General features: G+C 31.9%; 1 protein-coding gene across 3 annotated transcripts in view; it reads left to right on the top strand.

Annotated features, from left to right (window-relative positions):
- NIPBL (NIPBL cohesin loading factor) overlaps positions 1–27,846 on the top strand; it is a 242,471-nt gene that overhangs the window by 119,949 nt on the left and 94,676 nt on the right. For all 3 annotated transcript variants that reach the window (XM_074282637.1, XM_074282638.1, XM_074282639.1), the window contains 7 exons: positions 5,380–5,523; positions 11,972–12,137; positions 15,800–15,927; positions 17,404–17,503; positions 18,433–18,584; positions 26,032–26,192; positions 27,149–27,245. In XM_074282637.1, the coding sequence (XP_074138738.1) occupies positions 5,460–5,523; positions 11,972–12,137; positions 15,800–15,927; positions 17,404–17,503; positions 18,433–18,584; positions 26,032–26,192; positions 27,149–27,245 (868 nt within the window). In that variant the 5' untranslated portion in view covers positions 5,380–5,459. The remainder of the gene's footprint in view (positions 1–5,379; positions 5,524–11,971; positions 12,138–15,799; positions 15,928–17,403; positions 17,504–18,432; positions 18,585–26,031; positions 26,193–27,148; positions 27,246–27,846) is intronic.

Below are 27,846 nucleotides of genomic sequence, written 5' to 3'. Positions count from 1 at the left end.
CAGGGGCATACAGTATTCATTTTGCAGGATTCTAGTTTAGTATTTTTGTGAATGGTGGAAGAACTTTATATAATACCCCAAAAAGGAACATGGTAGAAAGAACACTGAATTTAGAATCAAAAGAGTCAAGTCCTCATCATCTTCAACTATTTCAGAAAATCTAGATTGTGGTAAAAAAAAAAACAAGCTATCAAAAAGGCCAGCTTAATGAATGTTATAGATCTGTATTAAATGGATTCCTGAGTGCATATGAATATGTGTATGTATATGGATTTAAACATGAATATTTGCTATGTGGTAGATCTGATTATTAGTCTGCAACTGTTCCTGTAATCTGAAACTTGTTGCCAAGCCTAGAAATGGTTTTTGTTTTATCTTGTTTAATTTTTCAAAGCATCCAGACCAAAGCTTTGATGTAAATGACATAAAAATACATAAATACTTTTATTTTATGTTATTTTCTTATTCATTTGTACTGCTATACTCTAAAGTATTGTGTCTCTCACACAATATTTTAAGTACAATTTCCTCTTGTATAAAATTGGGTGAGAAAAGTACCTTTACTGTATGTGTGTATGTATGTGTGCATTAGTGTATGATTGCTATTCTCTTCCATTCTTTTCATTTAGATTATTATAATTATTATGTATCTTTTGCTTCCACTTTTTTCATTCAGCATTTTTTCATACAGATCTGCTATACTTCATCATAATTTCTTATTGCACAAATATTTATTGCATTCATGTCCCACTTTTTACAGGCATAAGTAATTAGTAGGCAATAGCTTTACTTAGTTATTTAATTTCATAAAATATGCTACTATGAATATTTTTATATAGACATGCATCTTTCTTTCTTTTTCCTAGATTTAATTGGGGTCTATAATATCCCAGGTAGTGGAATCACTGGTCACAGGATATGAAAAGTTTACTTATTTTTTTCATGTGATTTCAAATTGATTTTCAAAACAGACCAGTTTGTAGCATTACCGTATTCTATTTGCCAGTCCTTCCAATCAATCAACAAACATTAAGACCAAACACTAGTCTAGGGGTACAACCACAGCCAGAAATAGAGTAACAGTTCCTGCCTTCAATCAGCTTAAATATTGTAATAAATATTCTTATTTTTTTCTATATTATACTGTTCTCATTTAAAATGTTATTTTTGATATCTTTTGTTTTTTGCTCTGATTAAAATTTTTTTCCTCTTTAAGGGAAAAATAATCATCACTACATTGAATAAGTCTGAAAATATATGCAGTTTCACACCTGCAGAACTCCCACCTCCACAAAAAAAGTAGAGGGAGAAATCTCATTTGTTTTCTTTTGGGAGCATGCTTGTTCTTTGAGATTCTGCATTAATTGCTTTCATTTGTTTTGTGATTGTTTTTTCCATTTACATTATTGTAGTCATTGTCAATATTATTTGTTGATTATTACTTCACGTCTTTTGTGCTTCTTTTTATTGATCATATTTATAATTTGTTATAGCATTGCAATATTCCATTACATTCATGTTGCACCATTCATTAGCCTCCTTTCTTTCAATGGACATCTACTTTGTCCAGTATGCTCTTCTTAAAAACATTTCCCTAGTACATATTTTATCTTTAGGATACCATATTATTGTGTCCAATTCTAGATACAATACTTTCAGTTAAATAAATATTTATTGAGCACCTTCTCTGTGTAAGACAGTGAGCATTTTATAAAGGTGATTAAAATCTCTGATCTAAAGTAGTAAGGAGAAAAAAATATACACTTTTTTTTTTTTCAAATAAGCATAATACAAAATGGCTAGGAATTCATAGAAAAGGAAGGATAATTTCTGACTAGAGGGAAAGACATTTTCCTTAGAAAGAGACTGACAAACTATAGCATATGCAATGGAAAGTGAGAAGAATTGTTTGAGGTACAAGTGTTGAAAATACATTAAGAATTACCAAATCTTTCTATTTCTGTCTTTACAACATCTCTTGCTTCAATAGAACCCTCCTCTCTACTCACATAGCTACAACTTTAGATTAGGTCTTCATCTCTCATCTAGATTATTGCAACAAACCAATTAGCCTCCCTGCTTCAAGTATCTCTTCACTCTAATCTATCTTCTATATACTTGCCAAAGTGCTTTTCCTTAAGTGTGGGTCTAGCCATGTGATTTCCCTTTTTAATCAACTCCAGTAGCTCCCTATTACCTACCGCTTAGAAATAGAAATTCTCTTTAGCTTTTAAAGACTTGTACAATCTGACCCCAACCTATATTTACCGGCTCAATGAACATTACTTCCCTTCCCACATTCTACAGTACAGATAGATTAGCTTTGTCTGTAAATCTTACAAGTAACTCTTTATCTCCCATCTTTGTGCTTTACACTGGAAGTCCCTATGCCTAATATGCAATTTCCTCTTCACCTTCCTCATATAGAATCTCTCTTTTCTTCGAGATAGTCTTCTTAAAGCATCTTCATGGGGCTTTTTCCTAATCACTATAACTACTAGTACCCTGCCTTGTATTTAATTACTTGATGTTTATTTGCATGTATTCTTCTTATAGTTATTATAGTTCATTGTGTAACCTCCTCCTTTAAATGTAAGATCTTTTATTTCATTTATTTATATTTCCAGCATCTAACAGACTGTTTAGCATATAGAAGATGCTTATTAAGCCTTTGTTGATTGATTAAAGAAGGGTTGAATGAATATTGTGATTGAAAGATGAAGGAAGAGAGAATCTTCTGGGGGAAGAGGAAAAACAAGAGAGACATAATATTCAATTTCCTATATTTGAACAAGTCATATCGGAATTGGTTTATTTTTTATTGTTTCATTGGTAAGAGTTTGGACCAATGAGAGAATTTAAAGAGGAATGAGAGTTCAAATATAAAGATATGAATGAAGGAAGGAAGGAAGGAAGCATCTATTAAACATTTTACTGCAAGCCAAGTGTTGCTAAGCACGGGGGATACAAATAGATAAGTGGAAGCTCACATTTTAAGATATACTTACCAACAATTAGAACTGTCTATTAAAAAATCATTATGTACAGTATATTGTCTTCCAAAATAGTGGGCTGCCCTTCCCTCCTAATCACCACTTCCTGGCTTCCTACTTGTGGAAGTTTGTTGTTGTTATTGTTGTTTTTAATTTTCCCCTCCAATTACAGAGATTCTTTTTTTAAAATTTGAAATTCCACATTGTCTCTCCTCTCTTCTGTTCTTCTCTTTGAGAAAGCAAGCGGTTGGATATAGAGTATATAGGTTCAATCTTGCAAGAAATACTTTTATATTAGCCATGTTGCAAAAGAGAACACAGATATACCCTCCCCCAACTTTGATCCTTCCAGAAAAAAAATAAGAAAGTTTTTTAAAAGTATGTTTTGATCTGCATTCAGACTTATTTCAGTTCTTTCTCTGGAGGTGAATAATATTTTTCATAGAATTGTCTTGGATCATTGTCTTGATCAGAATAGCTACTTTGATCAACTGTGAATGACAATATTGTTGTTACTGTCTACACTGTTCTGGTTCTGCTCACTTTACTTTTCATCAGTCCATGTAAGATCTTTGTAGGTTTTTCTGAAATTATCTTGTTTTTCTTTTCTTACAGCATAACAGTATTTCATCACAATAATGTACCACAACATACTCAGCCATTTCCCAATTCATGGGTATCTCCTTAATTTCCAGTTCCTTGCCACCACAAAAAGAGCCGATATAAATATTTTTATTCACATAGGTTCTTTTTCTTTTTTCCTTTTTTAAAATCTCTTTGGGATACAGATCTACTAGTGTTACTGTTAGGTCAAAGAGTATGTCTCCTTTTACAATCTTTTGGGCATAATTCAAAATTGTTTTCCAGAATGTTAATGTTCCAACTCCATCAACAATGCATTAATGTCAGTGGAAATTTTCAAGCAGAGGTTAACATTCCTACATTGAGAGAAGAGATAGGGATCAAGTTTTTAAAAAATCTGTCCCAACTCTAAGATTCCATGATCTTTCAGACTCTTTGCCCCAGAATCTTTGTTGTTTATTCATTCGCTTTCTTACACTTTTTACCACTTACTTTCACTCAGTTACAAAACGTCTATTGTGGTTAATTGTCTGAGGAAAATTTTAAATGATTGGTGATGCCTTGGCAAACTAATTCATTCCATGCCTGAATATCTCTTAATATGACTTATTTGGCAAAGATCAATGCACTAGGGATACAAATAGAGTGAGACACCCCTGCTCTCAAGATACTTATATTCTAATGAAGGAAATAACACTTAAGGATTCAGCTGCTAATCAGAGGACAAGGAAACCTTCCTTTAGGGTGAAGTTACAAAGCAAGATAATAATGCTTCTTCCTTGCTGTCATTTCTACTGTTAAAATAACATACTTTCCTGATGTTGAAGTATTGGATATTTCTAAGGATTTAGGTGACAAGAACTTTCTCTTTGGGGTTTTTGGTAGCCCCTTTAGGAAGAATTGCCAGGTTGTATCTCTGTAGGAATTGTTTCTTAGAATGATGACTAATGGTACTGGAGTGGAAGCATTGTGCTTGGGTTCAAGGTGTTGGGCTCTCTCTAGCTGAATTTGAAGGAAGATGGTGGTCCCTTGTGTTATGATAGATTCTTATGTATGAAATCATTTGGTCATTAACAATTTAAAAAGGATGTGCTATTTATAAGATACTAAGTGCAAAAGGTAAAGGGCATGATTTTATTTTTAATTATAAACTTGACAAACATAACCGATGTTTATATACACATACGTAAGCATGATAATAACAGCATTACTTGGGGGGGCTTTTCAGTACACAATTATGATTGAATTGGGAAAGTAAGATATAAACTGAAAATTTAAGTATGAGTAAATTTAAAAAGCAGTTGTTAAGGACTTTATTAGTTCTGTGAATTTCAAGAAATTTGAATTTTCCTAGACTTAATAGATCTGAAAAAATATCAAGATGGAAGTAGGTCTTGAACTAAGTTTTGAAGGATATATAGGTATCCAAATGATATATTTAGTAGAAAACACCGGGATTCTTTGACAACAGTAACTTTAGTCCTGGTAGACCAAGAAAAAAGAAGGGCTTATAAAAGAACATTTGTTAACATGATTGGAAAGATAACATGGGGCCTTTTTATGGAGGGCCAATGTATAAAAGGATTATTTTAATGTTTGACAAATTGATAACTCAATATGGTTATATCATAATATATTTGAAAAACAAAAAAAAAGTATTGTTCCTTTTCTGTAGATCTCTTAGATTTATATATGTGAATAAAAGTTTGTTTATTAATGGTTATTATTACTAGTTACCATCCATTTTTTCTCATATTTTACAAGCCATTTTTGTATTTTTGTTTTGTTTTGTTTTGTTTTGCAGTATTTGGGAGATGGGAAGTAATGATAGCTGGCACCTAAGCTAAAGTACTTGTGTAGACAACACCATCCCAAAATTTCAGGATGAATGGGGATATGCCTCATGTTCCCATCACTACTCTTGCGGGGATTGCTAGTCTCACAGACCGTAAGTACATTATGCTTCATTTTAATCAGAGAATTTTAGGACTGTAAAGAACCTTTTACATCACCTAATCCTATCCCCCTCATTTTAGAAAGAGCAACCTGAGATCCACAAGTGAAGAAAAGACAAAGTTTGCCAAACTGATGCAAAAGTCTTAAGAACATAAGGTTAGATCCCCAAATCACCATATGGTGTGAAAACAAAAGGATATCCCAATTTTGGGGAATTTATTAATAGTCACAATAATGTCATGATTAGACAAGGAATTCCATATTGAATTAGTTCTTAACAAAATACACGTGCTCTAAGCGTGTTATTATTTTCAAAACACCAAAATAAAAAAGGGTAATATTAATAATTTTAGTACCATTAGCAAAAGTAATAAGATTACAGTTTCTCACTCTGTATATGAATAACAAAAGCATTTGTTTAAGGTACTGGACCTTTCATTTGTGAACAATTTGGTTGCTGCAAGGAGCAGGGAGGGAAATCGTGTAAAGAAAATTGATGAAATCACTTGTGAAGCAACACAGTCTCTCTGATAAAATATTAAGAATACAAACTGTTCTGAGTTCTATATGGAGAATTACTTCACAGATAAGTATACTGAAAGAAACTTTTTGAAGGCAGAATAATGTACCTTAGCACATATAATGTGGTCAGATAAATCCATCTTTCATTTAAAAGGCAAATCCTATATGTATATTACAAAGAAGAAATAATAACCTATAATTACAAGACCTGTAAAGAAATAGGAATTATCTAGAGATTCCAGGAAGACAATTGAAAGTACTTAAAAGAAAGTCAGAGACTTAATACTTAGAAGTAGAAGTAGATTAGAAAATGGAAAGCATGGTTAAACTGATAAGTTAAAATTGGTTCTTACCAATAAAATTTGATGAATTAACAGCAATTTTTTTTAAAAAGGAGACAATACAAATGAACAAAATTATATTAAAATATCAAAACAAACACAAAAGAAATTAGGAAATCGTCAAGAATATTATGCAGAACCACATGTAAAAAAAATATCAGAAAAGCTTAAATAAAATAGTTTTGTGTTTTTTTTTTTAAATTAAAGCTTTTTATTTACAAAACATATGCATGGATAATTTTTCAACATTGATCCTTGCAAAACTTTCTGTTCCAAATTTTTTCCTCCTTCCCCTCATCCCCACCCCTAGATGGCAGATAGTCCAATACATGTTAAATATGTTAAAATATATATTAAATCCAATATATGTATACATATTTATACAGTTATCTTGCTGCACAAGAAAAATCGGATCTAGAAAGAAAAAAACCTGAGAAGGAAAACAAAATGCAAGCAAATAGCAATAGAAAGCGTCAAAAATGCTATGTTGTGATCCACACTCAGTTCCCACAGGCCTCTCTGAGTGTATATTGCTTTCTTCATCACTGAACAATTGGAACTGGTTTGAATCATCTCATTGTTAAAGAAAGCCGTGTAGAGGTTAATATTTTCAAAAAAGCAGATGAACAAAACAGTAGGAAATGTGTTCCTTAAATAACAAAAACTTCAGAGGAAGAAATAAAGCCAGTTACTCTACTAACCCACCTTGCCACTCAAAAAATATCATCCACATGAATTCAATAGAGTATTTTTTAAAATCTGCCAAGAAAAAATAATCATTTTAACATATAGATTAGTTAAAATATAGAGAAAGATAGAATACAGCCCAATTAGGCAAATAATTTTAAAAAAAATTATAGAATAGCTTTCAATCAGTGTTTTTTTTCATTGGAGGGAACTCTTGGTAAGGAACTTCCTCTGTTAATGTAAATTAGTAGCACCTCTACAATTTATAGCTGTAAAAAAAGTTTGAGAAGTTGTGGCTTGCCCTCTATGCAGAGCCAGTATTTGTAAGGCACAGGATTTAAATCCAAGACCAAGCTCTCTACCTACAAAGCCTCTTTTCCTTAATAATATAGCTGTAAAAATATGGTATTAGTTTGTTAAATATAAATGAAAAGATACTGCATTAATTTATAAAATATAGCAGTGTATTTTTAAAATTCTGCCTATAATCAGAAGGCCTGAGACTAAATATGATCTTTGCCATTAATTACCTCTTTTAATGTAGGTTAGTTAGTCACATAAGGTGACTATCTAGGTACCTTTTCCGATATATATATATATATATATATATATAATATGAAGGGGCTGTTATAAACAATCTTCTAGCTCTTAACTCCTATGACCTATCTTCATTCTGATTAATATCTTCATACAATAAAAAGTTGATGTGAAGGAAAGATTAAATTTATTCTCCTTGACTACAAAGAGTAGTACTAGGATCATTGGGTTAAAATTAAACTAGGTTTCACATCAGTAAAAGAAAAGAAAAAAAAAAAATTGACCATTAGAGCTGTTCAGAAATTGAAGCAGGTGCTTTGGCCTCATTCAAATTCTTCCAGTGGAGGATATGCAGGTTGATCACTGATTAGGGATATTATAAATATAATAAACATTCAGGTAGAGGTTGGAATAAATGATCAGTAAAGGCCATCACAACTTTTAAGATACTGTGTTATGCACAGAATAATGAGATTATATTAGTACAGAAGGATATAGGTTTGAGAGAAAGAACCTATGATTTCATTAATACAGACTTCCCTGTAAGTAAACTATCTCTGCTAAGGCAGATCATCATCTCATCTGCACTGTATTATCCTCTCTAAAGCACTGAAAGGTTAAGTAATTTGTCAAGGGTGACATACCTAATTAATATATATATTAGAGGTAGGTCTTGAAACCTTATATAATATGAAAGTAAAATATATTTGCCTGATACTACCTACTCAAAAATATGTATCATATTTAAGACCTTCATTTAAATTTTGCTGGCCCCAACTGACTTTTCCAACTGTGTTTTTCCCTTTCATATATTCTCCCTTCCAGACATATTGCTGAAATCTATGTCAAATTAACATTTCAAGGCAATTTCCGTTAATTAATTTCCATTAACCTGTGAGCTCCTTGAGCAGGGTCTGTGTGTGGATTTTGTTTTGTTTTGTTTTGTTTTAGAGAAATGATTTTTCTTTGTGTACCCAGAGATTAGCAGAGTACTTGATAAATGCTAGTTTCTTGCCTGCCTAAACAAACATTTATTAAAGAAAGGCAAAAACCATAGCTTCAAGGAGGTCACGATCTTAATTGGGGAGACAACATGTAAACAATTATATTATGCAAGATATATACAGGATAAATTATAGAGATAATTCTTAGGGGAAGGGCATACTATTCAGGAAGACTGGGAAAGGTTTCTTCAAGAAAGTAGGATTTCATTTGAGACAGAAAGTCAGGAGGCAAACTTAAGAGAGAGAAGAAGAATATGAGGGATAGCTAGTGAAAACACACGTTCAAATTTATGATGTTCCATATCTTGTTCCATACCTTTGAAAGAGATATTCCCACTGTCTATAATTCACTTTCTCTTTACTCAAGGCTAATAAAACCCCTAAATTCCATACACTTTTCCTGAATCCTCAGTATTATTTTCTCTCTCTTGAAGTTATTTTGAATCGTAATTATAAGCTTTGTATTTAGTTGTATAGAGTTTATTTCTCCTTCTGAATGCTATTAGAGTCTAAATGCCTTGAGGCCAAAGATAGTTTGATTTCTTTTGACCTTTATAGCTTCTGAATTTATCATTTGTGTATAACAGGTTATTAGATATATAAAGGTCATTGATATAAAGTACAAAGATCATAGATGTAATGAACATTAGTCCAATCTCCTTGTTTTAAGAGACATTTACTTGAATTTTGTTTGTTGAATTCAATTGAATTAATCATTTCAAAGCAGGATTTATGCCAGATTTGTAAGACTTGTTTAACACCAGAAACTCATATGATGCAATATTCATCTTTAACGATGTTCTGATTTCATGTAGGGAACTCCCAGTGAGAAGGATAAAGAAATATTTTGCAACTTTATTGTATTTCTAAAGTCTTCTGAGGCATTAAGAACACATTGTTAATTAGGTTAGCTTTCTTTCTATGATAACACTCCTCGGTGTCATCCAAAAAACGCACACCAAATATATGTAATAATAGCAATAAATGTCGGAAAGGCCTTTAATAAAGTATAACATCCATTCCTGATAACACACAAAAATAATTGGAAAAGAGTTTTTTGTTGTTGTTTCTGGGTTTGTTTTTTTTGTTTGTTTGTTTTTGCCAAGGCAATTGGAGTTAAGTGACTTGCCCAGGATCACACAGCCAGGAAGTGTTAAATATCTGAGGCCAGATTTGAACACAGGTCTTCCTGACTTCAGGTGCTCTATCCACTACACAAACTGGCTGCCTCAGGGAGATATTTTTTTCTTAAATAAAATTAAAAGTACTACCTGAAGTCAGAAACTAATATTATATATTTAATGTGGAAATAGAAACACCCTTAACCAAACAAAATATACAGATCAAAGTTAAACATTTTAAGTACTTTTGATTTTGTTAACCAGTAGCTTAACTTTATTTTTAGTACTGAATTATTTCCTGTCTCTTGCATCCCTTTTTGGAGAAGACAAGAAAAACAAAACCCCTTACAAATATGTATCGATCATGCAAAATAAATTTCAACATTGTCCATCCCCACCTTATCTCCCCCAAAAAAAGATTGAAAGAGAAGCAATTATGCTTCAGTCTTCACTTATAGGCCATCATCTTTCTAAAAGTGGATAGAATATTTCATCTTTGAAGCATTTGAAAGTGTGGTTTATTCATTGTGTTGATTAGTTACTAAGTCTTTTACAATTGATTGTCTTTACAGTATTGCTGTTACTGTGTAAATTATTCTCCTGACTCTGTCCACTTTATTTTGCAACATTTCATATAAGTCTTCCCAGGTTGTCAGGTATTTCTTTTGGTTTTGTTGTTGTTTGAACCATCCCCTTTATCATTTCCTACATCACAATAGTATTCCATCACAATCATAGATTGTAACTTTTTCAGCCATTCCCTAGTTAATGGGCAATTTGCAGTTCTTTGCCACCACAGAAAGAGCTACTGTAAATATTTTTGTACATATGGATCTTCTTCCCTGATCTTTTTGTGGTATAGATACAATAGTTCTTTTACTATTTGTTTTTAACACAGTTTTGAAACAGCTAGCAGGTAAACAGAAAAAGACAAAAGTAATAATATTGGAAATGAAAATTGGAATTTTTTGGCAAGTAGCATGTTAAACCTAGAAAATCCACCCATCTATCTAATCAAAACTTTATTGAGGCATTAAATGAGTTGTGCACAACTTTCTCATACAGATCATTATCATTAGGGATTGCCATAGGGCTTAAGAAAATATAAAAAAAGACATCCCAATTTACATTAAGGACAAAAACTATGAAATATTTGGGAATTAATAGCCACATATGCTTGAGGAACAAGAGCAATTGATAGAGTTACTCAGGAGCATGTAATTTAATTCATTGGTAGAACTGTAAATTGCTGTGATGAGGTGGGAGATATATAAGATCTGTTATTTCTCTTCAAAAAGTAACTCTATCCATTGGCTTATTATTTCCCTTATTCGGTTTATTCTGAGTGTGCCAAAGACAAGGAAAAAGAAAGGAAAGAATTATATGTTAAAGGATATTTGTAGCAGAATTAACAAATTGAATGTCCAATAAGTGAATAGTTTGGGATTTTTTTTAAAGTGTAGTACATTGATAATATTGGAGTATCATAATGCAATTAAGATTGATACTTATGAAGAACTTAAAACTTAAGATTGGAAAGTAGTTCATAAAATAATATAAGTGGAAAAAAATTGAACCAGAGAAATAGGACTTACTCTAAAACTATATAAAATCGAAAACAAATGTAAAGGGGTACAGAAAAAGCAGTTGGAAACTCGGAGAGTAACTGAAAAGTCATTGTGGAATTTTTGTATTGAATTTCATTTATGTAAAGGTACATACTTAAAAAGCAAGTTTGATTGCTTTTTTTGGTGTTTTTAGTAATGTGGTCAATTTATCAAATGCTCAAATTACTCTATGATATTATTAGTGTGGATGCTCCCTCCCATTATATAAATCCCAGTCTGTCAACGTGTGACTCTTATTTATGTTCTTTCTCAGATTAGACACAACTTCACCCTATGTGCTAGGGGCTTTCCTCGATTTTTTTTTTTAAATAACAATGCAAAAATACCAGTGGAACATTTTGTCTCATACTTTAGCCACATTTTCACTCAAATATCTTTGATGGCATCTTGTACCTTGCTTCTCTTGATTAATTCTTAGTATTTTACTATCTTCTCTGTCTCCTATCTACCTCTTACATCCTTGGGCAATTCTCAGTTTAAATTCTTGGGATCTATAATGTAATCATTTTCCAAAAGAAATTGTCTAGTTCCCTTAAAAAATGTATGTAGCATTTTTTATATTGGATAAATTTCTGATATATTTTTTTAAATCCCAAATAGTCTTGAATCAGTTGCCTCTTCCATCTCCTTTACCTGCTACAACTACAAAGAGCCTTCTGTTTAATGGACGAATAGCAGAAGAGGTAAACTGTCTTTTGGCCTGTAGGGATGAAAATTTGGTTTCACAGCTTGTTCACACCCTCAACCAGGTGTCAACAGATCACATGTAAGTATTACCTATCTTTATATCTAAAAATAAATTTCAGATTTTCCTTTTTACTAATATACCTAATACTGACTATTTTAATTTTTCTTTGAATTTTCAGTCCTTAAAATAGTCTTTGTTGTTTTTTTTTAATTATGTAAGCAACACATTTGATGACCATAATGCAATGGAAAGAGAATGCAGTTGAATTAGGTGAAATTATTTTAATAGAGATTTTTATGCCATTTCATTTTTATACTTCTCCTTTGATCAGTCTTAACTCCTCTCTGAGTTCTCTTCATTTATAGTGAAACTTAGGTACTTAGCATCCTAATGGAATACTTGTGCTATATTATTTAGCTTTGAAAAGGGATAGGGGTAAAGGAAGTTGTTTCTATGTTTAAAATTAGATGGATAAAATACCAGAAGGAACTCAACAAACTAGTTTTGTGAACATTCCATGAACATTTACACAAAATGAGGCAATTATAATCATTGAGTATCATGGATGTAGAGTTCTATAGTTCTTGAAGGTCATTTAATCTCACCTTTTCATTATATAGACAAGGAAACAAGAATCCTTGGGAGTTAAGTCATACAAGTAGTAAGCAGCAGAGCCGGGAATTGAAGCCAAATCTTTAGATGCCAAATGCAGTGGAGTTTTTCCTCCATTATACCATGTGATATATTAGACACTTTGAACAGATTTTAAGACTGACTTAAAAAATGATAACTGTCTAAAATATATTAATTTCAATGTAATTCATTTCAAGGGCCTTTCATATTCTCAGAATTTGATACAAACCAAATTGTTATTTAAAGGCGGTCCTGCTTTTAGATAAAAAAAAAAAAATCATTCCTGGAGAAAACATAATAAGGTGAATTACTCTCTTTTTTTCCCCCCTGAGGCAATTGTGGTTAAGTGACTTGCCCAGGGTCACTTAGCTAATAAATGTAAAGTGTCTAAGGCCAGATTTGGTCTGGGGTCCTCCTGACTTCAGGGCTGGTGCTCTATCTACTATCTACTATCTACTGCACCACCTGAAGTGGATCACTCTTAAGGCTAAATACTGCCAATGTGATTACTGTTTTTGTGAAAATTAGAAACTCTTAAATGTATTGAGGCAGTGAAGCTGTTCCACTGATTCAGTACTGCTGAAGTAGTCCCGTTTTGTAACTACATAAACGTCTTTCTGCCTCTTCTCCTCCAGTCTACAACTAAATATCAGGTTTGTCTCTTTTGTCTACTAAATAAAATTTATTTTATTATTTTAGAATTATCTTGTAATTCAGCATTATTCATATATGTATATAAATGTATATATGCATTATCCTACTATCCTAGCCTTCAGAGCCCTTCACAATCTGACTTATGTAGTCCACTTGAGCCCTTCACAATCTGACTTATGTAAGCCCACTTGTCCAGCTTTATCTAACATATCTCCCTTCATTTGCTCTATTTCTATCTTTAATTCTGTCCTGTTGCTCATAGACTGTGCCCTGCCTTAATTCTACCTTCAAGGTCTAATTTAGGTGCTGCTGCTTCTTTGATGTCTTTTCTAATGCTTTCAGTTAAAAATGATTACTTCAAATTTCTTATGTCACTTTTGGACCTTTACTTTGTACTTCCAATGAAAGCGTTGTGGATCTAGAGCTGGGATAATCTAATAATCTAGTCTGATCCTTTTGATTTATGGTTCAGAAAATTGAGACACAGAAAGTAGCCTTTCCCAAGTATTTATTAAGGACTTGTTGTGGGCCAGGCCTTTTATCTAAGTTCTGTGAATGCAGACATGAGCACAAAGAAAATTAGTCCCTTACCTCAAGAAGTTTAATAGGAGAGGACAACTCAGAAAAGGAAACTGAAAAGAAATATTTGGATCATAGTGAGTAATGTCCAAAGAATCAAGAGAGGATTCTAAAGAGGAGACAAATTAATTAAAGTGGAGTATCAGTGAGGACAAAACCTTTAGACATGTTAGGTTGAAAAATATCCAGTTGTCAGCAATAGAACCCAGAAAAGGAGATAGATACATAGAGTAGATGGGACAGTTGTTATTTTAACTATGCTCCTGTGAGTAGAATCCAGCCCTCTTTCTACTGTACTGCATTCATACTACCTTGAATTCTAGTTATTTAGGCTCTTGTTTAATTTTTTCTTCTCTTCCCTCTTCCTGAACTCCAGGTCCTTCAGCAGTTATCTCCTTGAGGATAATGGTTTTCTTTGTAACTAGCACAGTCCCTTGCATATAAGAACTGTTTAATAGTTGTTTCTTGCCTTGAATTTAGGAGTTTTTCTACCTTTACTATTTGTTTTGATGCATTTAGTTGATGTTAGAGCATTCTTGAAAAAGTTTTTCACTTTATTGGGATGGCAATTTAATTTACTGTCTCTAAGAGCTTACAATGTATCTAAAAGGCAGTGACTTCCTAGATACGTTTATATCAGGCAATATGATGTGAATAGAACATTGATATTAAAAAGAAGAAAAAGGAAAAAATAGCTTAATAGAGTTGTGAATTAATTCAGTTCTTTCAGCTTTATTTATAGTGGGCATTATACTTAATTATTTGCTATCTGGATTCTCTTTGTTGACTTTTAGTTTGGTATATGGGCACAGGATAAATTGAGTGGCTTCTGTGCTCTCTGTGAAGTCTTAACACTTTCACTCCATTATTTTGTTGGAAATTATTTTCATAAGCATCAGAGGCTATACTATAACAATATATGGCTATATAACTCTCTCTATATATATATGTATATGTGTGTGTGTGTGTGTGTGTATATATATATATATATGCAATATTTACTGTTTTATATGGCATATTATAGTTTTGGTTTTTTTTAATTCCATAATTATTTTTATCTCTGTTTTATACACGGGAAACTGTAACTTCAAGAGCTTCAGTGACTCCTATAGTATCAATAAGGCTACCAAATGGTAGAGCCAGGACAATAAAGCCAATTTTTCTGACTGATGTTTTTTCCATTCTATCACAGTATCACCTAGGTGATGTTAACAAATAGAGCTCTGCTCTTACAGTGAGGAAGATATGAATTCAAATCCTATCTCAGTCACTTAATAGCTATGTAATCACTTAATAGCTATGTAACCCTGGACAAAGCACTTAATGTCTTTCTACCTCAGTTTCCTCATCTGTAAAATGGCACTTAGCTCACAGGTAATATATTTATTAGCCAAGTACCTTATATAACATAATTATATAAGGTACTTGGCTAATAAATATTTGCTATAATCATTATCATTCTCATTGAAACCTAAGGAATAAAAAGTGCAATCCAGAATCAAAGAATAATTTTTGAATTGTTTTCTTTTCTCTATCTTTTATCAGATTAATCATTGAGAGCTGGCCTCAATTTATCTTCTGATTTGTATTTTTTCAAATGCAAAGTTCTCTAGATCATATAACTCCAAAGAATAATACACTTCCTGGAACACATTTCATCCTTAGCAAATCATTTTGTATTCTTGTTTAAGATCTTTATTCCCAGAGTCTATATTTCATGAAACATCTATATGTTTAATATCTATTACCATGAGTACTCTTGATTTTTGTATTTCATCCTCTTCCAAGTTTTATTAGCTAGAGTAATGGAATTTTTATAATTTAGGACATTTTTTATATGCTTATTTAACTTCTATTCATTTCTTTGATGCTAGAGAGTTGAAAGATAATCTTGGTAGTGATGATCCAGAAGGAGACATACCAGTCTTGCTGCAGTCTGTCCTGGCAAGGAATCCTAATGTTTTCAGGGAGAAAAGCATGCAGAACAGATACGTACAGAGTGGTAAGAATATTTTTCTATTAATTACATTTTGAAATATATTTTTCTTCATAGCTCAAACACTAGAGTGTATATTAACTTTAATAAGTTTGTGTCTTTTTTCTTAATAAGATAGTATATAGTATTTATCTAATTGTACTGTAATAATAATACCCTGAATATGGGTATTTGGTATTTAGTACTGTAATATCCTGAATATTTTAGTATACCTTGTAGTAATAATACCTTGAATATGGACCATATACATAACAGAGACTGCATAAATATTAGTTGTTAATAACATCTTTTCAGGTTTGTATGGTGCTAAAATGCCATGGAAGTCAGATGAAACTAAGAGATTATCATTGGATTTTTTAAATTCTTTTAAGAATTTTGTAATTTGAGACCTATAGACTTTAGGATTTCATTCATCCTTTTCATCCTGAGTTCCTATTCTAGAAGTTCTATTTTTTCTTTGCCTAGTTCCTTACTGCATCCACCCCATATAAAATAATGACTAAATTACAAAATCACTTATGTGTGGGGGAGAATACAGATTTGGAAAAGGCATGTAGCTATCATTAGACATGGTAATGGTTTAAAAGAGTTAAAAGCAGGAAGTTAAATTTAGGGAAAAATTAGAGGGAGGACAGTGAATCAAAACAAGTTTTAAAAGGAGATCTTAAGCTCTTTCAAGTCTTTAATAGATTAGCTTCACTTTAGATTTTAAAGTTACCAGATAATTGACCTTTGCTTCATTCCATATGAATAATCAACATTTCATGTGACATTTCAAAATTTAAAAAGCATATCTATTATGTGGAAGAGGGAATATACATTTTTGTGTTGCTCTAGAGAGAACAAGGATAGATAAAATGGAAGCTGCAGACAGCATAATTTCTGAGAACTTTCTAGTATTATAGTGAATTGTAAGGAGCTGGGGCAGCTAGATGGCATAATGGATAGAGCATAAGTCTTGAGGTCAGGAGGACCTGAGTTCAAATCCAGCCTCAGATACTTAATGCTTCCTAGCTGTGTGACCCTGGGCAAGTCACTTAGCCCTAATTGCCTCAGCAAAAAAATAAAGGAGCTTCTCATCACTAAAAGTTTTCAATCAGATACTATAAGACCACCTGTAAAAGATAATGTAGAAAGAAATTGCTGCTTTGGCTCAAGTTAGACCAGGTGATTATTAAGGTTCTTAAATCTGTGATTGTGAAATATGTAGTATTCAAGTTTTATAAGGTCTTCAGTTTTATTCCTGCAGTTATATAATGAAAAGATTTTATATAAACTCTAAACTTCATAGTCATTTTTATAAACTGCCTTCTTACACCCATCAAAATGAAAACTCTAGCAAAAAAAGGAAGATGCCATGTTATGAAAATTAGAACATTTGAGTATTTGTGGGGGGAAAAAAATTGAACTTGAGTTTGAATGGTTTAAAATGGTATTACTTTTACAAGAAATTAATACAATAATATTTTTTATGTTATATAGGAATGATGATGTCCCAGTATAAACTTTCTCAAAATTCCATGCACAGTAGTCCTGCATCTTCCAATTATCAACAAACCACTATCTCACATAGCCCTTCCAGGTAATATTATATAATTATTAAGCATGGCTTTTGTTTTGGACATCTTATATCTTGTTTTCTGTAGAAAAAAAGTTCTATTTGGGGATAAAATATAGTTTTTTAGTTCCATGTTAGTTTTAAAGTTTATTATTTTGACGCATTATACATCTAAATCTCATTAGCAGAAGGTTAGCCACCAGAGGATGAATTGTTTTTAATTATAGCAACTCTTTAAGACCATCTATTGTAGTGTAGAATAGAGGTGTCAAAGATTGGCCTGCAGATCACAAGAAGGCCTTATCTTCTAACTCCCTCACCCTCCATGCAAGTGTAACCAGATTAAAATGTAATTGGGATATTTAAAAAAGCAAATAAAAATATAGTACAAAATACAGTACAAAGTGTTCACTTGAAGTTTTCTCCGTGTGCAATTAGCTCTTCTGTTTGAATTTGATATCACTGATGAAAGGAATTGCTCTTGTTCAGTCAAGTATCTCCACTCATGAAGGCAGAGATGCTTGAAGTAGTAAAGGAAAACTTGTGATTATTTCAGTAAAGAATTATGTACAGAAGAACATGACATATTCCTCTCATTACTCTGACTAGAAGTTTAACTGACATCATTTTAATAGTTAAATTGGGAAAAGGAAAAGAAAGTTTCGATATTTTAAACTATAAGAAATTATATACTGTATAAGTATATTTTAGCAAGAATTTACTTTGAGTGATCACAACTTTTATAATAGATCTCATCAGTTTACTTTTAACTTTTAAAATAAGGATTGTGAATCTATTGAATGTTACCTAAATATTTTATAAGAACCTTAAGCTTCCATGATAATGTATAGTACAAATAAACTTTGGAGAATTTTGTGAAAATAAAATTTCAAGGAATGAAATAATTAATTGCATCTCCTTATATAATTCTTCATTTGATTTTGGGGTTTTAGCCGATTTGTGCCCCCACAGACAAGCTCTGGGAACAGATATATGGCACAACCAAACAGCCCAGTGCCTAGTCCATATGCCCCACAGAGCCCTGCAGGATACATGCCATACTCACATCCTCCAAGTTACACACCACATCCACAGATGCAGCAAGGTAAGACTGTTGAACTTTTTTTGTACTGAGGATATTACAGAGCCTGGTTTTGTATATTTCAGATTAACTACTAGTTTTGATATTCTTGTCTTAAAGATTTTAGTAAAATGCTAATAACAAAGACATCTGACTGGTTTTTTTTATGTGAATCAACTGTAACTAATCACTTAAAAAAACTTGGAAAGAGCATTTACAGGATTGGAACAAAAACTTTAGCTTGTATTGCACAGCTAATTTCTCATAATGCACATTTATTCCAGAGTGCTATTATAAAAAGAACAAAATATTTGAGAACTTTTTTTATTAGTGTTTTTAAGTTTCTTATTAAGAGTTAGTGTGGTATAAAATATTTTTTTTAAAAGCACCAGTTAGGAGTCCAAAAACATGTTCTAATTCTGGCTCATTAATAACTATGACTATAAGCAAACATTTAATTTTTTTCTGCCTCTTGTTTCCTTGTCTATAAAATCAATGTTGTAATGTATGGATTTTAAGGTTTTTTCTAGCTCTAAAAATACCATGCTTTCATATTTAGAAAAAATGAATGAGACTGTTCTTTAAAAATTAAAGAGGTAGACTGTGTTTAAAAAAAAAAAAACCAGAAAACTTTTATTTTAAATTTGCATATATTTCCATGTCCTAATAGCTTTGAGATACAATTACCAATTTAACTGAACTTGAGAATACCTATATGGCCTATTTCATGCCAGTTCCTTTCATAGTTTGAAATTATTCTATGTAGTTTAGTAATCAAATGGGGGTAAAAAGCTAATAGTGAAAAGGTTTAGGTAAGTAAATGAACTTTTCCCTAACAAAGTAGCAGTTACTGTTATACTTTTTCAGAGTAAGTTAAGTTGAAAATAGATTTTATGGAAATTCCTGTTGTGATTTTGTTAAACATTATGGTAATGTTTGGCATGGTAAAATTATAATTGGAGCTTTGTAATTTGTTAATTGGGTGCAAGCACTACTGGAATTGAAAACATGTTAACATAATTGGATTACCAAAGCCAAGATTCGAAAACTGTACTAGCCTTTTATTTGAAATGTTTGCTTGATTTGTTGTCTGAATAGATTTTTTCAGCCTTCACCAAAAATACATGAGAAGACTTATTCAAAATAATTATGTATATTTTTCTAGGATTAAAAGAATTTGCTTTTTTGAAAATCTATTATTAAAAATAATTCATTATTGTTTCCTAGGTCTATGGTCTCCACACTTTTAATTGCACGCTTCTGTCAATTAAAAAAAATGAGCATGTACCCCCAATATATGTATATGTTTTAATGAATTATATGTATATGATACTCTGATTGTGTACATTATAAAACTTAAAATATAAATTTAACAAGATGAAATGAAACAATATCTGATGCTAGAGTTTATAATTTATTGAGTTAGGGATTAATATAGTCAAACCTATGCTTTAGGTATTTCAATTTGATAGTGATACAAGATGGATCCGAATGGGGAAAGATGAAGCTAGGAGACAAAATAGGAAGCTATTACATACAATAGTTCAAGTGTGTGACTAGAGAAAATGGGGTGAGTGCAAGAGGTGACCAAAGGGTAGAATCAGTAAGATTGGCAACTGATTGTATGGAGAAAATGAAAGTAAGGAATTGAGAAGGGTGTGTTGTTTGAAAACCTAGATGACTTTAAGAATGGGAAGTTTAAAAGAAAAGTAGATTTGGGGAAAAGATAATACAGTGAAACTGTAATTCAAATAATATCCCACCCATTCTATTCATCCTATGGGACAAAAGGAAAAGTGGAGCTCCTGGAGCAGGTCTTTTTACTTACTCTCCACTCACTAAGACTAAAGTATCTCTCCAGGAATCCTGAGTTCAACAAAGTGATCTTGGGAAGGGGTGATATGCTCAAATGTACACTGGTACAGTTTTGCCCAATTAGTCTCTCACCCAAGTTCCTGAAAGACAGGTTATAATTAATTAGAGGAGCTCATGCCCAAAACTGGGTGCTTAACAAGAGAATTGGGGGAATAAAGAGTAGAGGAATATTGAATATATGAAAGATTAGGTAGGATTCAAGCCCATAGTTGACTATTGCAGAAGTAATGAGATGCTTCCCATCTTTCCAACTTGGTTATCTCTTTGAGATAATGCCATGGCCAACTGGAGTTTCTAAGCCTCCCACCAGAAAGACTACCATCCTAGAAAATTACTTGTCATATCTTCCTTCCACTTAGTTTTGTTACCTACCAAACCTGCCCTTCTTTATTGAAATCTCTTTTAATAATTGACAAAGTTAAATCTGCAATTCATATTCAGCATTAGTTTATCTAAGAAGTGGGAATATTTAGCTAAAACTAGGCACAGTCCCTGCCCTAAATGATTTTATAATATAGATGAGAATATAAGAGGTACAGTAAATCTCTACAAGTTTAAATGAAAAAGGAAAGTCCATATTTAATAAGGGAGATTACTTCAAGCTGGTAGAAGTAGAGAATGCTTCATAGAAAAAATAAGACATGAAATAACCTTGAAGGAAGAAAAGAATTTCACATTTTGGGGATCAATTAATTTATAAGCCTCTTTTGAAAAATATAAATAACCTGAGGATAAAGTCTTTATATTTTAATACAGCAATCAAACCTATACCTCAAAACGTATATACTATCCAATGAAAAGTTGGGGAGAAGAGAGCTAGAGGAAATTGGGAGCAGACCAGAATAATAGGAGAGTCTTTGAAGAATTAAGTTGCCACATAAGTGTGCTTGGGTGTCTGTTGCCTCTAGTTGGGGACTGATAGTTGGAAACGAGAAGCAGAAGTTTACACTTCCAGTCTTATAAAGGAAAGATTGAAAAGTAAATTGGAAAGCAAACTTTGCCTGTTTTGTACTTTTTCTCAGGGTCCTTCCTGATTCCTACATTAAGATAACTGATTTAGTTTAATAATCTACCATTCCTCAGTTTGTCCCAGTTCAGCCCAGCCTTTTTAGTTCAACTTCTGTCAAGTTCTATAGCAATTTGTTTACCTTTGATTTTTGACTATTCTACTTGGGCAAGCCACCTAACTTTAGTAGGTTTTGTGAACTTGAGTAGTTGAGTAGTTGTGAAGTTGAGTAGTAGTTAGTAGGTTTTGTGAACTTTAGTAGGTTTTTGTAAACTTGAGCCCATGGGCCTTTTTAAATGGGGAAAATGAGAAAATGTATAGAGGGTAGAGGATAAAGAAAATTTATGTGCTCTATATTTTTAATATGACATCAGTTTGACGGAAGTAGGTGATTCAAATAAAAATGAGAGAATAAGATTTGTTGAAGTCAAATAATAAATAGCTAAAAACTGTAATTTGGCATTGTTTTAATCCCACATCCCTCTCTATAAAAAAAAATGTTTTGAGTGTTCACTGGCAATATATGTGTTGTATATTTATAAATTATATATGCATTACTGTACTAATAAAATATAAAATCTAGTTAAACCCAGACATTTCAGAAAGTGAGATAAAGGTGAAATAAATGTTTTTAAAATATCTTTTATTAACCATAGGGGGGGGGGAAACTTTTGGCTCTCACTACAATTTAACAATGATAATATTTTTAGTGAAAGCAATGTCAATTAAATGTGCTTCATTATTTAAAAAAAAAAAAATTCTTGTATATGTCCTGGGGGATAAAAAAAAAGCATAAATAATTGTTAGCAATTAATTATTCAGTTAATTTCATCATTGTAACTAGCTAAGCAGTTAAATTTGTTTTTTAAATATACTTTTAAAAGTTGAAGATACAATTATCAAATAAAGGTTATAGTGGTAAACATGTTTTTTCTGCAAGAATCATGTTTCTAGGTAGCTTTTCACCATATGCAATGCAAAAAAGTCCACAGCAATCAAAAATGAATTGTTTCTGGTTTCAACTTGGCAGAAAGTTTTTAATTTTTGTCTTTATGTGATTCTTCTTAATGAACAGTATCATGCTTTATTTAATATGCTATTCACATTTTAATAGTTTTGCCTCAACATGTGTGAGTATCAGGGAGAAGGCAAGTTTTGCTAGACAGAGTTCAGAGAGGAGAGTAAATATATAATGAGGTTGAAAGGGTAGGTTGGGAATAGATCTTGAAGAATGTTAATTACCAAATAGAGGAATTTCTATGTGAATCAGTATAGAGCTACTGGAATTTATTAAAAGTAGGGGAGGAATTTGTGACATGGTCAGGCCTGTGGTTTAGGAAGAATCAGTTTGACAAGTTATGTGAAGGATGCATTGGCATCAGGTGTCATTTGAGGCAGAGACGCCTAATTAGGAGGCTATTGCAGTAGTCTAGGTAGAGTTGTTGATTAGCTAAACTTTCAAGTATAGAGCAGGGGTTGTGAGTATTGTTATAGAGATGGCAATAACAAAATTTGGTAATTGCTTTGTTAAATTGAATGAGTAAAGTGTGAGGAATTAAGGAAGACCTGCAAACTTGGAAAACTAGCAGGGTAGTGATAGCATGGATTATAATATGGAAAGTTTGGGAAAGGTGGATTTGGGAGGAAAATAATATACTGAGATCAATGATGCCACCATTCCTATTTATATTATATGAGTCACTCTGTTCTATCCCAAACCACAGAGAGACTTACTGCCATGGAGCATAGAGAACACCTTCAGCCACTAGAGAGCAAAGATTGGGCATATTGGTCAGTGAGAATTTTCCCAAAGCATCTACACAGTGCCTCGGTTTCACTTAGGTTTTAGTTCCATGATGAGCCAGTACTTTGGTTTAGAAGAGAAGTTGTTGGGAGCTTGCACAAAGGAGGAAAGAGATGGGATAATGGAATATTAGAGAATACTAGGTAAAGAAGTTGCTTGGGCATGATGTAAAGAAAAACCTGGCTATCATAGAAAACACTGATTAGTATTAATTACAAATTCTTTGGGTTCCTGCTACAACTAGAGGTCATTTGATCTCCTACTTTGGAGACCAATGAGGAGATACTTATTTTTGAGAAAGGGCATGATATAAAATAACTTATAGAAGGTAATTTCCTTGCTTTGTTTTCATTTTTCTATCTTTAGCATATGATAGGCATTAAATGTTTTCCCAAATGCAGTGAATGATCGAAAAGTGTAAAGTTTTTATGCTAGGAGGGTTGAAAGCCAGAAAGAAAGTAAGGGAGACCAGTTGCAATTATATAGTTGTGAAGTCTTGAGCCTAGTCTTGGGTGACTGGACTGAGATTTGTTCTGTAACTTTTTAAATAATTTGTCTTATATTCTAAGTGTTGGAAGTACAGGTTTTTAAATGATCAAAGTTACAGCCCTCAAGAATCTTAAATATTACAGAAATAGAACATATTCATAGATAAGAATAAAATAAAGTGGCATGTGATAGCTTAAAAAGAAAAAAAAAAGACATAGTGAGTGAAAACCCTTAAGTCAACAATTGTTAACTTTGACAGTCTGATGAACCCTGTGGACTCCTTCTTTGAGTAATGTTTTTCAGTGCATAAAATAAGTAGTATTACAGAGGGAAACAATTACATTGAAATACACAACAAAAATTTAAACAAAATAACCAGGTTCCCAGGCCTCAGGTTAAGTATTTCTGTTCTAAGCTGAGAGGACCAGGGAAGACAACATCTGCAGGGAAGACATGAGGAGAAGTGTGTTCTATGCAGTCAGCAAATAGATGGAGCTGCTTTGTTTGGAGTCAGTTCAATTGGATATTCAATTGAAAAATCATTTATTAAACTCCTTTGTACCAGGCACTATGCCAGTCACTGGAATTATACTGACAAAAGTCCCTGCCATTAAGAATAGTCCATCTCTTATCTCCATGACTTTACACAGGCATGGACTGATTCTCCTTCCTGATTTCTGCTTCTTTGAACTACTGGTGCCTTTTAAAGCTCTATTCAGGTCACCTCCTTTGAGAGGCCATTTCTAAATCTTATAGTTGTAAGTACTCTACATAAAATTTGCTATCTACACAAATTCTATTTATATAAGTTGAATTTATCTAACTTTGTGTTTTAATTCTAGCTTTTTCCTGTTAATTAGATATATAGCAATGTCAATTTCATTTAATCTCTCTAGACTTCAGTTTCCTTGGGCAAAATGATTTCTAAAAGCCTTATAGAGTTATAAAAATCTCTAATATTGTATTTCTTTACTTAAAATCTGTGTCCCTTAATTTATAGTGATTTTATGAAAAAGTGCTATTTAGAGAAAAGATTTAAGAAAATTACATTAATAGGAAGTATACAACCATTTAAAGTAAATCCAGGTAAATACACATTTTTGTCATGGCTCTATAGTGTGTTTTTTCATGTTAGAAAAAGACTTTACCTGTTTTTACCAAAAACTTTTAATTGAATTGTGGTCTGAAACTGCCTATTTATTAGTCTTTACATGAACAACAGCTAAAATAAAATATTATCTAAGTGAAAGATGACATTATTTCCTTTAATGAATTATGTGGAATTGACAATGAACTTAATACAATTAGCAGCATAGTAAAATAGAACAACCTTATGGGTGCAAAGATTTGGGACGGTTCAGTTTCTAGTATTAGATTGTTAAAGCCATATAATGCTAGGAATCCTTATACTATTAAAGAGACAGAATCAACAAGACTTGGCAACTAATTAGATATGGGGAATACATGACAGTGAGGTTTGAAGAGCCTTCAACTAAGCAGCTACGGTATGCAGATATTGTGCTAGATACTTGGATATAAAGACAGAAATGAAATAGTTTCTTCTTTCTGAGAGCTTACATTCTAACAAGGCAGACAACACGAATATAAGGAATATAAATAAAAACTTGTGACCTGAGTAACTGAGTGGAATGGTAGTATCTTTAACAGAAAAAGGAAAGTTCGGAAAAGGGATGGGTTTATATTTATACGATTATTAAGGTGAACTTTTTTTCTTCACAAATATTACTAATGAAGGATCATGGGATAAAATCAAATGATTAGTCCATTTGAATAACATATTATTCCATGATTAATCATTTTCTAGTTATCAGGTAGTTAAAGTGATCTTTCTTTCTTTGGAATTGTTTTTCTGTTTTTACAAGAAAGCCCAACAAAATTGAGTAAGCAAATTTTGAAATTGAGTAAGCAGATTTAGCACTGCAAAGACTATTTATGTAGTTAATGTGTGTATATATATGTGGCATACATACACACATATATATAACTACTTTGTTAAAGATAAAAATGTTGATTTTTATATTCCAGCTATAGATTTTAAACAAAAAATTATTATAATTGTAAAATCCACTATATTTACAGATATCTTTTCATCTATTTTCTTAAAAATTGTGATTGCTTTTTTATACTTCACTCTAGTCTGAAAATTAAATTAACTGGCTAGTACACCAATGATATTGTTTATAATTGATTAAACATTATGTTCAGTATACTCCAAGTACTTAGAAATTTTTTTCTTCCTGAAAAGCTATTAATTTTATTATTCTTTCTAATTTCAGCATCAGTATCAAGTCCCATTGTCCCAAGTGGGCTGAGAAACATGCATGATAATAAAGTTTCTGGTCAGTTGTCTGGCAATTCAGCTAATCATCATGCTGATAATCCTAGACATGGCTCAAGTGACGACTACCTACACATGGTGCACAGGCTAAGTAGTGATGTATGTAAAAAAAAAAAAAAGTCACTATTTTTTAAGGTAAAGGGGTAGTTTTACTGTTTTGTTATCCTACATCACATAACCTGGGTTCTAATTATGATGCTGCCATTTCGGAGCTATGTGGCGTTGGGCAAGTGACTTATTCTCTTATTTATTGAATGGATACATGAATGTGCTGATTACTTCACAGAGTTGTTAAGAAGAATAGATGAAAAAAGCTCTATGATGTAAAGCATTATATTAAATGTCATCTGTTTTAATTATTTTCAATAATATCAATAAATTAAAAAGCTACAGTAAAAATCAGTGTAGTTCTGTGATGCTATGATTATATGGTTGACTTTTGTTTTACTGCTGCTAAAATTTTTAAGCATGTTTTGTCTATTAGAACTTTTACATATAGGTTATGTACATAAAAATTATTTAGCACTTTCTTTTCTCATTTTGCTGAAAAGTGGTAAGTTTGGTACCTTTAACAGAGTTCAGAACAGCCAGTCTTGTTGTCCTTCACTTTTTTTTTCTGATAGACTTTTGGCCTTATGACTAATAATGTCATCTATCTGAAATGACATCTTTGTTGGGCAAATTTATGGAAATTTTCGAATGACTGAACATAATAAACATGAAGTTCTTTTTTTCAGTGTCATTTTGATCACATAAACTTTTATGAAACTATGGGTTTTATCATAGTTGAAAATGGCAGCCAAAAATAAAAGGAATCATAGTGGCACTAGTTCATTATTTTTCTTTCCCATGTTTAGCCTATCCATTATTTTTTGAAACTGAAGTACTTATTTATCAGATATTAAATCAAGAAGACAGGAAGATGTGAAAGAATTTGTTATAATTTTGAATATCAATCCTTTATATATGTCAGTATTGATATTTGGGGGGAGGGACATGTTTAACATTGCTAAGACATCTCCCTTTGACATGTACATTTATAATTATTTTCTTAGGATGGAGATTCTTCTACAATGAGGAACGCTGCATCATTTCCTTTGAGGTCTCCACAGCCAGTGTGCTCCCCAGCTGGAAGTGATGGAACTCCCAAAGGTATTATTGTAATTGATCTCATCAGTTGATTACCTTAAAAATATTATATATAAGAATCTCTCCTGTCAAATGAATAACTTATACTTTAAGCATTTGTCCCTTCAAAATTCTCCATTTTTCACCAGCAATGCAGCAATTTAAAGAAGTCTTTACAGATATATTATTTTGGAGTTGATATCTTCGAGGTTCTAGATATTTAGAAAGAAACATTTTAAATGTGCATTTTTTTCTCACTTTTTAAACTGATTCATTTTCTGACCTTGACAAAATTACCATTTCTCCAGTTCCTTGTCTTTAATAGCAAATGGTGTTTACTATGACTAGAAAGTTTCATTATTACTATTTATAGAGGATGTTTTAACCGAAAGACAAATATATCTTTGGTAATTATAGTACAATTGAAAGTATATTTTGTTTCCTTGAATCATACAAATTCATGAGTATGGTATGGCCCCTTGGGAGAATGTTAATTTTTTTTTTTTTCACATTACTTGTATTTAAGTACCTTCTATTGCACTGAAGTACACAGTTTCACTAGTAATCAAGCTTATTAAAATGCCTAAGGAACATGTTAGAATTTTGTAAATTTGTCCAATGTGGT

The sequence above is a fragment of the Sminthopsis crassicaudata genome, chromosome 1, assembly GCF_048593235.1.
Source record: "Sminthopsis crassicaudata isolate SCR6 chromosome 1, ASM4859323v1, whole genome shotgun sequence".
Lineage (NCBI taxonomy): Eukaryota > Metazoa > Chordata > Mammalia > Dasyuromorphia > Dasyuridae > Sminthopsis > Sminthopsis crassicaudata.
Note: the sequence above shows the minus strand (reverse complement) of the source record. Positions and strands in the feature narration are given on the sequence as shown.